Source organism: Odontesthes bonariensis, chromosome 17 (genome assembly GCF_027942865.1).
Source record: "Odontesthes bonariensis isolate fOdoBon6 chromosome 17, fOdoBon6.hap1, whole genome shotgun sequence".
NCBI classification, from domain to species: domain Eukaryota; kingdom Metazoa; phylum Chordata; class Actinopteri; order Atheriniformes; family Atherinopsidae; genus Odontesthes; species Odontesthes bonariensis.
Window position 1 is genome coordinate 10497318 of NC_134522.1, and position 15639 is coordinate 10512956.

Genomic DNA, 15639 nt, shown 5'->3' on the forward strand with positions numbered 1-15639 from the left:
ATTAGACAGACTAAAAGTGAGCTCAGTATCAGACGATCTATATGAAATCTTTGTAAACAAAGACATGGACACAAACTCCCCGCAGATACACTTTGGTGTATATGGAATAGGAGTACAATCCTCAAAGGTGCTGAGAAGAAGATGCTGTCAGAGGATGAGAAGTGGTCTCTAAACCACTCCTCAGGAGAGAAACAAAGCCAGAAGCTTAGGGTTAGCTAAGACAATATAACATTTAAAAGCGGATCATTGATAAATCGAAATTTAGGTTCTAAAGCCCTGAGACTAATGAAGCCAAGCACAGCTTGTTATATGATCTTTTGTGAGGACACTTTTCCTTGCGTTTGTGCTTCTGGCAAAACAACCCGTTTTCAATCTGCACAATGTCGAAAAAGGCAGTGACAAGACTGGATAAAGTCTAATGCATCTGTTTAAAGGGTAAAAATATAATCCCAAACATTACAACAGTGTAGACTCGTCACTTCGTCAAAGAACAACTAAAAAATTTGAACTCAACAAAATGTTGAGCAATAATGCAGACACCTCATATGTACATTAAACCATGACTATAATGCGGACCCCACCATACTAACTTAAAATATAATGGGAAAACAAATGCATTTTGATGTAGTCTTTATAAAGCAAAGCCTGAACTGAAAGATTTTAATACATTAATATCACTGTGATGTATGTTAATAATCAAAAACATAATTATATGCAGGCCAGTATGCAAGCACAAGCGCAGTAGGGGAATCACTTTATTGATCAAAATATGTCTGACTCTTCAGTGGTCGGTGGCGATATGCCTGCTTTCAGTTTGTTCATATCTGGCCTTCTTTGGTTAACGGATGCAAACAAGCGACAAACAATGTTGCTGGTGGCAAATTTGTGTCATGTTGAGCAGCTTTACTGATTTTTTTAATTCCATTAGTGGTGTAAGCTCTCCTTTTTTTTTTGTTTCAAACAAATGAGATACACGCTATTCTTTGTAGTTGTTCCGTTGCTGCTGACCTCTTCCTTCTCGGTGTACTGACTGTTTTACTTGCAGGTGAAAGCCCAGAACGGAAACTGAATTTCCTGCAGGTTCAAGTCCGACTTTGAGGAATCTGATTCAGGTACCATTTCAGTCAGACTAAAAAGGCTTACTTATAAAATGATTCAAAAGCTTGGTTTTAGTTAGACAAACAAAATAATTAGATTGTCCTGACACATTGTTAGCAACTTCCCAGATTTAAATCTATCTTTCAATTTGCTAGAGAGTGACGAGTTCCATTTTCCGATTTGTGTCACTTAAGATGACTAAATTCTAAGGCAGCGGAGGGGCATCGCGGGTTAAAGATGTTTCGAAAAAGTTTGGGAAAAGACGCATTTTCTGCCACATTTTAAGTGATTTTCCTTAAATTCAGTTTTCACTTACTGTGCAGATAATCAGCATAATTTCATTTCACTTCAAAACCCTGGCTCATTTTCTCCCGACTCATCGAAGGAAAGAACTGGGCCTGTTGACAATTTTCTTTCAAATGTGGATTTCTTCAGTGATTTGAAATTCTTTGTGGAGAAACAGAATTTCCCATTTCTTCCAGCTGAATGCCTCTCAACATGTAACAAGGGCAGACAATGTGGGGAGTACAGAAATGGCCAAACACAAAAAGGGGCCCTGAGAGTTCAGCACCTGCTTTTAGAAAAGAGACTCTCAGTGCCACTCTTCCCCCTAGATCCCCCACCCAGCCTATACCCTCTATTTTGGGGCTGGCTGAGTCTGTGTGTCAAGTTGTACAGGGGAGTGATTACTGCTCCATTAGAGGAGGGAGGTGGGGGTGCTCGAGCAGGAAGCTGAGAGATGTAGCTGCTTAAATTGGCTCGCATCTACTGAGAGCGAGCAGCCTGGAAATTACGCCACCATCCCAAATCCTTTTCCATGAAAAAAAAAAAAAAAAAAAAAGACAGCCTCCACTGGTTCTCTGCATCTCTTCACTCACAGAGAAAAGAGGGCTCTTCCAAAATATACCCATGAGTCACATCACTGGACATGTTTTATTCTCACAGATTTTTTCCCCTGACTGAGTTGAAATTGTTCTGCAGTCCTTTTATGTAATCAACTATCATTTTTGTTAGAGCTTCAGAATTTTGCCACCTTTATAATGAAGAACACAGCTCATGAAGCAAGCGATTAAAAAAAAAAAAAAGAAGTGCAGTTGTACTTTATACATCAAACTACAAGCAGTGATTATCAGACTGCAAAATGCAAACGTGCATAAAGCAATGAAAACAATGATTTGGAGGGTAACGAACCTTTAGTGTTACTCCCAGAACATTGATGGCAACTTTCACCTGGGGGTGAATGCTGTTTTGCATTAGCTCCTCGCACACCCACAGGCCCAGGCTGCACACAGCAATGCACCTGAAAGACAGCAGCAGAATATAAAACACAGAAGGAAAAAAAAAAAAAAAAAAAAAAAAAAAAAAAAAAAAAAAAAAAATCAAAGGATGACACAGAATTTAAACTCAAAATATTTGTTGTAAATATGGTTTAAAAGCAAGGCATAGAATATCTACATTGTATAGAAAGTGCTCTGTATTCATGAGCTTTTCATTCGCTCCTTATGCACACATAACTGTACGCAAAAATGAGGTCATGGCAAACTACTGGAATGAAGTAGAAAAATGGAAGCAAAGAATGCTTAACACTGTCGTTAGATGTAAGGTTGTGTGTTTATGGTTGTTTTTAAAGGCGTGTACACTCACTAATATTTCACACATATCAAACAGAGGAGGGGATCAGCACTGTATCAATGTGTGCTTACTCAAAATCAGTTTGCTTCACAGAATCAGCTTACTAATGTGTCATCTCGTTAGAGCGCCGTATTCGACGATGCCGACTCTTTCTTACAGACGTTAACCGGTCTCTGTGTATACGCGGTTTGCCGATGAGTCGCATCAATGAGTCGTGCAATCAAGGAGTATCGGTTCTACTTAATCAGATTTGTGCCAACAAAAATCAAGCAGTTCCAAAATAAACATACTAATTATTTGAGTAACTGTATAAAGTATTAGTCTTTCATTTGTTCAACAATATATCTTTTAAATTCTTTGCAATTATGCTGGCTGCTCTCTCCTTCATGCTGCCCTGGTTACAGTTCTGGCAGAAACATTTCAGGTGGGAGGGGTTTTTGAAGGATTCCTTCCCATTGGCTACTGAATGTCTGAGTGACAGCTCAGCTTCCCCAAAGTTACTCAGTATAGTGAACTTCCCAGGCTTGGTTTGGTGGACACATTAGTCTGAGATCACATCACCTACCAACAAGCAGCTCTAAATCCCTGCATGATTCAAGCGGTGAATATTGATCACTGATAGCATTATGTCTGGTCTTTTGTTTTTTTCTTCAAATAAGACTAAAGAATGTCAGTGTCACACAATGGGCCAGAGAAGGGGGTTACCTTGCCCCTTCACAGTGTTCCTTCGTAGCTGCCTCCAGCAGGATGTTGACCAAATAATCCTGAAGAGAAAACAAAACTGGATTTCTCAAATAACAGTCGACTCCATAATTTGATTGACAATAAAAATGTGACATAATTTACAATAACACGTAACTTGACAGTCAAATTAAATCCTCCTTATGGTCCTGATATCATTTTGCATGGATCTATTATTATGTATCTATTAATATGGAAAATATGACTGACTTTATTAACACAGCAGATGGCTAATTCAATCATCGTGGTGCAGTGAGCACATATGTTTTTTTTAAATGTCATGACTTTATTCCCAGTGCTGCGCATGGTGAATATTTACCTTGATATCCTCATTGCAAACGTTGATGTCATCAGAGCTAGGCTCAAGTTGCAGTACAGGAATCTGACGGTAAAGATTGGGGAAACACACGAGGGAGCCCAAGACAGTTTGAGCATCCATCCTTGGAGCCTTGCAAAGAGATAAAAAAATAAAATCAAAAATCAAAACAATACAAACAAGAAAAAAACAAAAAAAAACCAAACATATTTTTCCCGAAACAAAACAAAATGAAAACAATCCATTTCCAGAAAAGTGGAAAGTCACTATCCAGAGGAAAAGATCAGATTTAACCCGATCTTTATTCATGACTGTGCTGATATTAAATAAAAAAATAAAGCATGTGAAGTGGTAGACAATAAGAGGAGTGATTAAATGCATGATGGATGCAACTAACACAAGATTCCACATGCTGTGAAACTTAGATCATGAAGATCTGAGATCACAAGAGATAGTGAATCTCTGCAAGTAAGAGAGAAAAAAGTACGATGAAGAGTCGAGACAGCACACATTCACTTCCATATATTTAAGATTAAATCAGTGTATAGTGTTTGCAAGTAAACTGGGAGCGGTCATTGTAACGGTTTGCCAAATTGTTTCTTAATCCTCCAAAATGAGCTCACAGTCCATCACAAAGTGTGTGTGTTCATATTAGCACTCAAATGCGAAAGATGTGCACAGATCTGGCAGCTACCACCCAATCGTATTCATTATAATACAGAACCCCACCGCCTACTTTGTTCTGTGAAAATAATAATGGCGTACATGACGGGCTAGTTAAACATGATTCAGTCATATTGCTGTACAACTGAATCACGTTTCATGCTGAATCATGCTGTGTTCAGTGCTCTGTACATTCAGTGAAAGTCTTCATTCAAGAAAGTTTCACTAATTACAGGTATTTCTTGAAAGTACAAGAACCAAACCATTGATGTCAAGGCCGTCAAGCAAAGTTGTTGGGATAGCCCAGTGGTTAGCAAGGTCTAATGGTGGTCTGACTGTGAGGGAGCCCGTCTTGCAACAGCAGGAAAAGTCCTGCTGTGGTGTACGGGGGAAACGGCAAGAGGCCAAAGCGATGGTGGAAACTCGAGCATCTTGGGGAAACTGGGGAGAGCATTTAAGGTGGAGGGGAGTCGCTCTCCCCTGCTCTCAACCTCTAGTACTTTTGATGCAGACTACATGCTAAAAGCAGGACTATAAATGAAATGTGAATTTACACCGTCATTTTATCTACAAATAAGACGATTATCTTATTTTTGTAACAGGGTTTAATGTGTTTTTTAAGTTATTCTTACAGGGGTGTTATCAAAAACAGAAACTTTTTTTTTTTTTACAAGAAGAGGCAACTGTTATTTTGTTTTGATGAGAGATTGAAGGCGTACCGTGTCACTGTAAGAGATCTGGTATATGTTCAAAATTGGGAAATGAGGTTCCTGGAAATTAGGGGATCAAAGTCTGTAAAAAACCTGCATAAAAGAAAACACCTTTAAAAAAAAAAAAAAAAGCTTTTTTTCTAGGCTTGTGTTTGATTGAACAATTTAAGCCCAGAGGGAAATTCGGTTAAATGTTTTAATCACAGAAAGAGGTAGAAGAAAAAAATTAAATAAATTCACTTGTTTTGAATAATAATATGTTTAGAATAATAACATATTCATTAATACATTCATAAATGACTTGACACAACTATTAAGGCCAGCAGTACTGTTCCAGTTTTAAAGATGAACCCACACATGCCCCTTATCAACCAAAATGGTTCCAGTGCTGGTTCAGCGCTGATGCTAAAACCAGCTTTAAGTAGATTTTTTAAGCTAAGAGCTAGTTTGCTTTTCCAACAGAGGCACATCACGTGAATGCTGTCTTCAATGCTGACTGGTGTTTCACAAACAGCATTTCTACACAATGTTTTGTGTGTAGAAAGAGAAGTTTTGAGTTTGATAAAAAAAACAAAAAAACAGCTGATGACCTTAAAATACCTGGCGAGGTTAATTAGAATAGCTGCAAACACTGTTCATAAAAATTCAGCCGCAAATGGTGATTGTGAATACCGGTATGTGGCACATTGGATCATGTTCATGTTCTTTCACAGCTGCTTCTTTTTTCTCTGTCAAATGAAGCAAATTAAATGTTAAAATGGCTCTGGATTTATTTAATTTTTTTGGGGGGGCTTTTATGCCTTTAATGGACAGGACAGTTGAAGAGAGACAGGAAGCAGGGGGCAGAGAGAGGGGGAATGACATGCAGCACAGGGCCGTCCGATGCGGGACTCGAACCGGTGCCAGCTGCAGCGAGGACTATAGCCTCCTGTACATGGGGCGCCTGCTCAACCCACTACGCCACGGACCGCCCCTGTTTTATTATTTATTTTATTATTGTAAAAGTCTGTTGCTGTCTGCTGCGGAACCGGAAAAGAAAGTAATCGGCGGATCCACCAAACATGGAGAAGGGTACGGAACTTTTACTCGGCCATTTTCATTTTAAAGTTCTTCCAGACGGCGGAGTCGACAGAACCAAAGTCCTCTGTAAACACTGCCAAGTTGAATTGTCTTATTACCGTAGTAGTTCCAGTCTAAAATATCACTTAAAGGCAAAACACACAACTGATACCAGCAAGTCATTCAAGGAAACAGACAGTGGAGCGAGGCTTCTACATAAAAACTACATAAAGATGCTGATGTTAAAAGTGTGTTTGCACAACAAATGTTATGGCACTTTCATTTATATGGCAGCACATTTAAAATAAAACTAAATGCTAAAAGCTATACACTACTTTTGAATTCATTTTTGGATTTTGCGTACAAATGCGATTAATGGTGATTAATCAGGGAAATCATGTGATTAATTAGATTAAAAATTTGAATCGTTGCCCAGCCCTACTCAAAATGTAACATTTACCTGAACATTTTAGAGCAACATAATGATGGGTGCTTTTATTCAGCCTCGTCAGAGGTATGCAGAATTGAACTGCTCTCCTTATACATAGAACAGGTCTGTAAATCATCAGGTAGGAGAATCAGAGACCATGTGCAGTTTTAAATCTATAGGCTTCGTTACACAAGCCTTTCAAGGCAGGACCAATGCGTCTTTGTTGCGATGAAAAGGGCTTATGACTCGAGTCTTTTTAGGAATCAATGACTCCAGCTTTTTGAGTCACAGAGTCCTGTACGACTTGCATAATAATTCGGAATATGAAAGGTTTTTACCTCTGGGGAGTCAGATGTGAGGACATAGGCCGACGCAGTGATGAAATCTTTAAGCAGCATAGTGAAGCCCGGGAGGCCAAGGAAGAAGAATCGAGGAGAGCAGGAGCGGATGATGGTGTTCAAAACATCCTAATGACAAGCATAAAACAGGCATCAGTCAATCGTTTCTGCATCGATATTTCCTGTTAATCAAAATGGATTATACATTTGATCCAGGAACTAAACTAAATTATAACCAAATCAAAAATAACTCTGCAATTATTCACCAATTCTATAGAATTACAGCTCAGGTTTTTGCATGTGTTATGAGCTTTCAATCTTGTTAGTGTGGGTGGAAGGAGGCAGTAACAGAAATATTTTTTTTTAAATGGGCCACCAAATGAGAGACATGGCAGGGAGAAAGCCTTTCACGGGAACAGGTAGGCTTCCCATTTTAAGTACGTTGAGAAAAGTAAAGCACTCAACAGACACTAAAGAATGGAAAACAAAAAAAGGGGGAAAGAAAGATGGGACAGATACAGCAGATGGATTGTTCATAGCCGATAAGAGGGAGGACGAAAGACCTCAACTTTCACGAGTACATACACAAAAGCAAACCTGTCATTAAAGCTAGAGACGAGGTATTGTTTTGTTGAGGTACAGGCGGCTCAGTGGCAGATGGGCACTCTTTCAACACTGACATATGCTGTACAACAGAGGGCTCTGCACAAACTGCTTAAGTATGTACAGTGTAACACCACACTAGACTACAGCATGAAAAGATGTTAAAAGGTTTTCCAACCTTTATTTACCTCCAGCAAAGGAGCTGATTTATTACACTTTACACTTAAACCAAAACTTCTGGTATTAGAATGCAGCATCTTAGTAAGCCATAGAGATTGCTCTCTCTTATCTCAGACTCTCGTGTGTCTGTATGTGTACAAAGCCAAGGTCCAGGCTAGAAACACCTGCCTTCTTGGCCATAAACTTGTGTAAATCAGACCGTTCAAACATCAGCTTGTTTCTACCTGAGCTGAAGGGCAAATTGACAAAACACATGCATACAATTTCTCTCTCAGTAGGAAACATCAAAAGACTTGTTACATATGAATCTTTGACATAAATCTTCCAATGCTTTGGTAAACTAAGGACGCATGTGAACAAAAGATGAAAAGAATAAACGGAAAGAAGTAATAAGCAGGAAGTCAAACCAACACCAGCACTGCAGGTTGAAAATTGGTGGGAAGAGCTTTAGGATTGAGGGCCAATTTTACCCTCATTTTGTTGGTAATTGACCTCTGAAGCATAATGCGCAGTGCAGTCAGAGGTAATTAGCAGGCAACAAACTGTTTCTTGATTGCCTGAAATAAGCATTTTAGCGGAAGCCACAAATGCAGACTGCAAAGTGCTTTCAATTGTATGTGTAAGTAGAGGGGACCTGATTTGAGGTGTGTGTAAAGAAATCAGAATTGAGAAATGTGGAATAACCGCATGAGGTCCTGTGTTGGCGGCAAGAATGGCCCCTGCATCAACAAAAGGTGCATTAACGTAACTCCGAATAAAGGCACCTCAAGCCTTTTTATGTGGCCTCATCTCCAGGAAAGAATGCGCTTCCCACCTGCTGGCCCCTGGGGTGACAGGGTTCATTCTAGCATTTCATCACTAACTTACTAAACTTGGACATTTCCAGGTAAGCTTGGCACTGATTTCCTGTCACAATTCACAAGCCGTTACGCTTGAAAAGTTTTAGGGAAAGAATATCACAGAGGAGCGAGTGTGACGAGGTTCATTCAACAGGTAAGTCTATTTACCGGCCATGAAATGCCGACTCTCATTTACAAAATGCCAAGTGAATACATGCACAAATGACTTGCGTGTCAGAAAGTGACAGACCACAGGACAGCCCTGACCTTGGCACTTGGCACAGTAGATAGTTGGACAGAGAAGAATAATTTTGCTCTAAGGTTAGTTCATTTCCATGGTGATTCCACTGCCACTGGGATTCCCTCACTTGTCTCTGAAACATGGCTGTTTAAGGCAAACCTCATTACTAGATTAAGAGATAAAGCCATAGAAAAAAAAAATCAACATATAATCAAGGCCATCTAAAGATAAACACATAAAGTACTTACTTTATATGTAACATAGCACACTGGCCTAAGAAAATGGCTACTTCATTAGTCTAAGCTAAGTGGAAAAAAAGCGTGTGTGAAAAAATTTATTAAAAATTCACATGTATGGTTAGAAATGATAAAAAAAAATTTTTTTTTCCTTTTCTTAAGTGCAGAGGGGGGGTGGGGGGGTAGAGTCCGAAAGGAAGGAGGAGGGGGGAGAGTAAGAGCCACTTTCTTATGTTAAGCAGGCGTGCGGCTGTCCTCTATTGTGTGGCGTGAGGACTCTTTTCTCCGGCCAATTTGAGCATGCTTCAGTGGCCAGCCTGGCTCTGGCCCCCATACGCATTATACAGAGCCACAACAAAAGCTTGAGAATGCTGCCTGGTCTCTCAGTGTGCCCCCCTCATTGCTCTACTCTACACTACGTTCCCCAGGCTCCCCTCCCGCTCCTTTACACACAGGCAGGCCCGTCTACTCTGGGCCTCCGGCTGACGTGTCAGTCTAACGGAGCGCGACAGACGTCAATCCTTAATTAATCACGTATACGCGGCAGGGGCTCAAAACATTATTTAACAACATGGAAAACATTCTAATAAGCTTGTCGCATTGCCAAGGCGCAACAGAAACCCAACAAAGAGGGCATACATACATATATATAAGCACATGCACGCATACAGACTTTTTATCCCTGTCCTTTGTTTTGGGGAACTCTATTCATCTCCACTCATCTCCACTCAGCTTTGTCTAAGAGCAATGGAGCTATGCCAGATTCGAAAAACGAGGAAGGGTGTGGCGAAAGGAGGTGGAAGATGCCAAAACACAGTAGTTCTCTTCATCACCACTGGTTGGCAAGCCTGGTTTTTAAACCGAGCCACAATTCTGAAATGGCAGTGTACCTTCGTGGCCTTTATCTCCACTTCTCCCCGTACTCATCCATATTTGGAAAGCACAGCAACTCTCTTGGGTTCAAAAATACAGGTCAAAGTTTTAACCCGATTCACAGTGGAAACCACTAGTTGAATAAGAACCCAACATCCCACAGAAAAAAAGAAACTATTCGCTGCATGTAATTGTTTTCCACCGGTAATCGGAGCCGAAGCACATGGATTTGAATGATGCGCCACCTACAGGTTAAAAGAAAAGAAAGAAAAAGGACTTCAAAAGGGTTGCTGGTTGTACCTGGTCACCGCTGGTGAAGCCCTTGTGCATGATGTGGTATAGGTGCACCAAGAAATCGCTGTTGGGAAGCACGTCCTGGTGTCTGGTCATCATTTCACAGATGAGCTTGTAGGCCTGCAGCTTGCCAGCCTTGTATTCTGCAGGGAGCATGGTGGCCTGTGGAGGGCAGAGACAATGAGGTCAGTATGACTACGAGGGGGTCTTCTTTAAACATATAATGTACTGAGGCAGCGTATGGAGAACATGACTTTTGTGGCATTTATATGTTGCCTAAGTCTCATCCCAGGAATCAGTTGGGGCACTTATTATGGGTGATAATTGATGTTTTTGATTTTGACTTTGGTGTAATGTTCTTGCTTTTAATGGGTCTCCTGTAAATGGAAAACAATCCATTAATTACATCCCATTAATTAGGAATTTTCAATGCTTTACTCACTCTGCAACAAATGTCAAATTAGTAATGTAAAAAGTCTTAAGTTCAACATTACCTGGCAAAGGAATCAAATCATCTTATGTAGTCAAAAAATTATTTCCCTGCTTTAAACAACATTTGTAGCTATTTGAATACAGATTAGTGAGTTCTTAAGGTACAAAATTTGATTTAAAGTTCATTTCAGGGCTCCTGCATGTTTTCCTTTGCACATTTTACACCTTTAAGACTCAAATTTTCACGGTTGTCATTTTTTTTTTTTACACCGAATTTAATTTCGGAGTAGAAACGTCACGTTTTTATTGTGCAAATTGTTTTAACATCTAATTGTTTTGCAACATGCGTGTGACGTTCTATTTATGAGACTATACTAAGAGAAAAAAAACACCAACCTATGCTTAAAGAGGAAGTAAACCAACTGGTGTTACTTCTATAATGGAAATAAATAAATGGAATGCTAAATACTATCATTTCATTCCTGCAACTGCTCAGAAAAGTTCAAACAAGCTCAATATTTCGCTGATGCAGTGCATAAATTCAATATCTTTGTGCCCCGAGAAGATGTCTGTTGGGGCCTGACACTATAAAAAATTAAACAGACCTGAACTGAACCTTAATTTGGGAATCAAAGATACTGCCAAACTTTAAAATCGTTTTAAAATCCAAGAGGCTGAACTGCTTTTCAACTGTCGTGTTCAGGGCAGCAGAAGCAGCTCTGTTCCTAAATCTTTTTCATACAATTATAAATATTCTGCCCTGTTAGCTACCTGCTCCAAATATAATGACAAATGCTGTTTTTTTTTTTTTCAGATCAATTTAATTTTAGAGGAGGATATTATACTTTAGAAATGTAATAGGTTGCTTGCTGTGTCCATTTGTTATTCATACCCTGAAGAGCCAGGATGAGAGCATTCGCAGAGGAGGAATAAACACAGGCTGGGGAGGAGAGGACTGATTATCCACACTGATCCCAAGGTTGTCCCGAATCTGTAAACATACATTTCATTTTTGTCCATGAGCACAACCTTCATGAAATTTCTGTAAACATCTCTGCCAAAGAAAGTAAGAATAAATCATTTCTGGAACATAATCAAATCATAAAAACTCAACTGTTTCATAGAAGTCGTATCGTGCTAAATTGAGCAATACCATTATGTAATTATATTTTAGCACAGCTATGTCTTCATGGGTAATTATGTTTTATTTTTCTGCCTTAAAAGCAAAAGGGCGTTTTACTCTTTTCTGTACCTTGGCCAGCTTGTGCCAGAGCTCATAGAGATAAGAGAAGACCTTGGCGTGGATTTTAGGGCAGCGGATACTGTTGACATCTCCCAAGATACCCAGAATTCTCCTCCACAGCACAAAGGCAGAATCAGCATGCCAACCAGTCAGGGTCCCACCAGCTATGATGCTAACATCATCAGCCAGGCACTCACTGCTGTCTGCACGGTCAAAGACAGAGAGTTTTACATTGAGTTAAAGAACACAGATTTTTTGGCAATGAATACACCTGCACTTACCGGCACAGAATACAAAGTGAAGCAGATTTGATTTTACTGAGAAGACTGAATTCAGTCAACAAATGCCACAAATGCTTTTATAAAGGAATTTCAAATTTGAGGTTTGCTAAAATGGATTGTAGGAAAATAAATCCATTTAGTCATCGCTTTGAGCAGCTGTTGACCAAATCCACAGACTGTCAGTGCTTTTCCCCAAATGCATTCAAGCACAAAGATTGTTATCGTATGCGACTAAAGCACTGAAATGCTTTAGGGGAAAAGGCACAAAACACATGCATCATCCAGATGAATTGTGAGACGGCAGTGCCACCTGGTGGGAAGCAGAAGAATAATGGGAACAAAAGGGAGTGAGAAATGTAAATAAAATGCAAGAAATGTATTAAAATGGAGCCATGTATTAAAGAAGAAACAGAAAAAAATATTTTGGTTTAAAGTTAAAGATAAAAGAGGGTTTCCAGAAGAACCTAAAAAAAAGCAATTTTCTTTTCTCTTTTGTCCACAATTTCTATGTAGTCCAGCACCAAGGGACCTTAAGAGAAAGTGAGTATAGAAAATACATAGAAAGAAGTAGAAACATCCAATTGGATCTGCCATATTGATAAATGAACTGAATAGTATAATGCAAGGAAAATTAGTCATGGTAAAGCTAGAGCATGGAGAGTCAAAGGAAAATGAGGATTATGGTCTAAATGATGAGTAACAGCTAGGCAGCGGTACCCAAGTGGTGTGGCATGTGTAAGACAGACTGATGCATGGTGTCGTCCAGGGGGCAGTCCCGTGGGCACTCTGTGTGCACCAGCAGGGCCGGTGAAGCGGGGGGGTTCTGGGGGTATTGGTAGTGGGAATTGTGGTGGTGGTAGGGAGGTGCAGAGTGGGGAGGGTGGGCACACTCAGGACCTAAGAACAAAAAAGGAATAGGGATAAAACTGGGTTTGAGGAAGGGAGCACAAGTGCACCATGATCACAATGTAACAGATACACACACAGAAGGTCACACAGAAATGGGAAGGGCACAGGGAGAGAATTCATAAGTCAACACTGAAGACAGGAGTAACGTAAGAGCTGAATGGATTCAAATTTTTTGTGAGAACAGATAACTGGGACCAATAAAGAGTTTTGCTTGAATCGGACTCGTCCCTTTCCCCTCAGAAAATTCACAACTCAAACAACACAGCATCGAATGGCTTAGTAAAAGAAGTACTGTGGCAAATACAGGGTCGCTCTACCCGACTCTAACAAATCTATTCATCATGGGAGAGATTTATGGACGCATCAGAACCTGAGCGAGATGTAAAACACCTCAGGTGAACGAATAATCACATCTATATTCTGAATGGTTACAAAGACCTTCCTTTTATGATAAAAACACCATCTATATGTTCAACTTAATCCGATCAGTTAAAGCAACTTAATTAAACCAGGCTCAACTCGTGCAACCTGACAGGTGTCTGTATTACTTGTTAATACAAACAGATCAACAAAGACAGTGATCCTAAGAATCTGTTAATGTTTGTGTACTGTCAATAATAATTACAGGACAACATTCAGTTTTGGGTGCATGCTCTGACTTCTTATCAGCTCCTTTACCTGCTAATGCCTCATTGTGGCTGAGCAGCAGACTCCCCTGGCTCTGAGGATCAGCTGTCACGTCCATGTGAGCTGACTGAGTGGACTGATTGTCAGCCTCCTCGTCAAAGGTCTGCCAGGTAACTTCAGCTTCATTGAGGTAGCCATTGGACGTCTCACTACTTATACTTTCACCTAGGTAAGGAGGGGAAAATTAGGCCAGGCTTCCTGTGTCGGGAACCAGTGCATAATCACTCAGTGTTTGACTTAACTAATGAATAAAAAAATGTTTAAACTGAGATTGTTTTGCTGTATTTTAATGTCAAATAGTTATCACAACAATCACCAGTTTAAAGAACCAAATAATTCTGTCATTTCTTACTCTTATCTCTGAGCTTGGGCCTTGAGTAGTTTGCGTGTCCGTCAGCACTACACTCCGTCTCAACTGGACTGCTGCTCCGTCGGATGAGAATCTAGGAAAGCAGTTGGAAACATATAAAGGAAACTGTCATAAACAGTTCTTATTTTATTACTTTAACATGATATTACGGAACAGTTGAGTTTTCTCACCACTGGTGGCTCAGTGTTCTCAGTCCTGCTTTCAGACGTCCTGCTGTCAGAACCACAAGAAGTAGGGGAGCACTCTCTCTTCTGGGCTGCAAGGTGAAATGGGATGCTATAAGGATTCCTTTGGTTTAATTAGATTGACTAAAATGCAACTCAATCAATATGAGAATCCATCATTGAAACAGAGTTTACCCTAACTGTGAAAATATACGACCTTAAGCAACATGTGCATCATTTTGCCATTCAAGCCTCAAGTGACGCACACATTACATCAACATTTAAGAATGATTACTCAACATGAGGGCAAAGCCAATGATTCATAATAAAGGCTGGAGGTCAATTCATGTTTCTAATTTCTTCAGAAGTGGAAAGGCTGTTTTAAAGAAAACCTGAGGTCTGAAAGGGTTAATGCAGAGAAGAAAAAGCGAAGGTCTCCTGAAGTCACACATTAACAGTCAACTTTACGCTACTCTAAACGCTGGGTTGCGTCTCATATGGCTTTTACACAAAAAAAAACACTACTTAAAACATTTAGGACATGTGTCAGTACTGTCCGATTGGTTTCAGTTTGTGGCAGACGGTGATAGACAGGTGGTTCATTAAAAAAAAACATTTCTCTGGAAAGTGCCTACTGTTTCCTGAACATTTTCCTTAAACAGCTCTGCAGATAGATGTATATAGATGTATGCTCAACCCGAGGTGAATAATTACTATCATTTTACACTTGTGTTTGCTGGTGAATATAGACTCACAGACTGTGTAAAACCACTCTACCACCTCTCAAAACAGCCATAACAGTCCCAATATTTATCATTGTCAACAAAAACTGAACGGATTGATTTATTGCCAGGCTCCATATTGAACTTAATTAAATTTTAAAACGTGTAATTACTAAATTGACAACTCAACTGAAAAATGACATTATACACGGAGAAAAAGACAGCTACGTGGTATCTTAACAGGGTGCGGGTGTAATTCCAGTCGAAGGGATCTGAATTAGTTTGGTGTTTATACCTGGCAAAGTATCAGACAGCTGCTGGGTGATGTCTGAGGTGCTGCTGCTACGCTGCAGAGGGCTCTCCCTGCCGCCCAGCTCCTCCTCTCCTCCACATTCTGACAGCTGACACTCCTCCACATCTGACAAGAAAACACAAGTTAGTCTGTGTTGCAAGATCCATCGAATACACACCAATGCAAGGCTTACAATGGGAACACCCTGAGATAGGACTTGGGTTAAATTTAGGGATTTTGCAGAAACAGATAAATGAAAACATGGAGAGAACTTTTGCCATGCAGA

The 15639-nt window shown here is 39.9% G+C and overlaps 1 protein-coding gene across 6 annotated transcripts in view; it reads right to left on the minus strand.

The window, feature by feature from the left end:
* ralgapa2 (Ral GTPase activating protein catalytic subunit alpha 2) overlaps nucleotides 1-15639 on the minus strand; it is a 90323-nt gene that overhangs the window by 41911 nt on the left and 32773 nt on the right. For 5 of the 6 annotated variants that reach the window (XM_075447740.1, XM_075447743.1, XM_075447742.1 and 2 more), the window contains 12 exons: nucleotides 15357-15479; nucleotides 14346-14431; nucleotides 14158-14248; nucleotides 13797-13970; nucleotides 12927-13106; nucleotides 11938-12131; nucleotides 11578-11676; nucleotides 10260-10415; nucleotides 6988-7116; nucleotides 3791-3919; nucleotides 3436-3494; nucleotides 2290-2398 (listed from right to left, as the gene is read on the minus strand). In XM_075447740.1, coding sequence (XP_075303855.1) covers nucleotides 2290-2398; nucleotides 3436-3494; nucleotides 3791-3919; nucleotides 6988-7116; nucleotides 10260-10415; nucleotides 11578-11676; nucleotides 11938-12131; nucleotides 12927-13106; nucleotides 13797-13970; nucleotides 14158-14248; nucleotides 14346-14431; nucleotides 15357-15479 — 1529 coding nt within the window. The remainder of the gene's footprint in view (nucleotides 1-2289; nucleotides 2399-3435; nucleotides 3495-3790; nucleotides 3920-6987; nucleotides 7117-10259; nucleotides 10416-11577; nucleotides 11677-11937; nucleotides 12132-12926; nucleotides 13107-13796; nucleotides 13971-14157; nucleotides 14249-14345; nucleotides 14432-15356; nucleotides 15480-15639) is intronic. The other variant, XM_075447745.1, reaches the window with a different exon arrangement.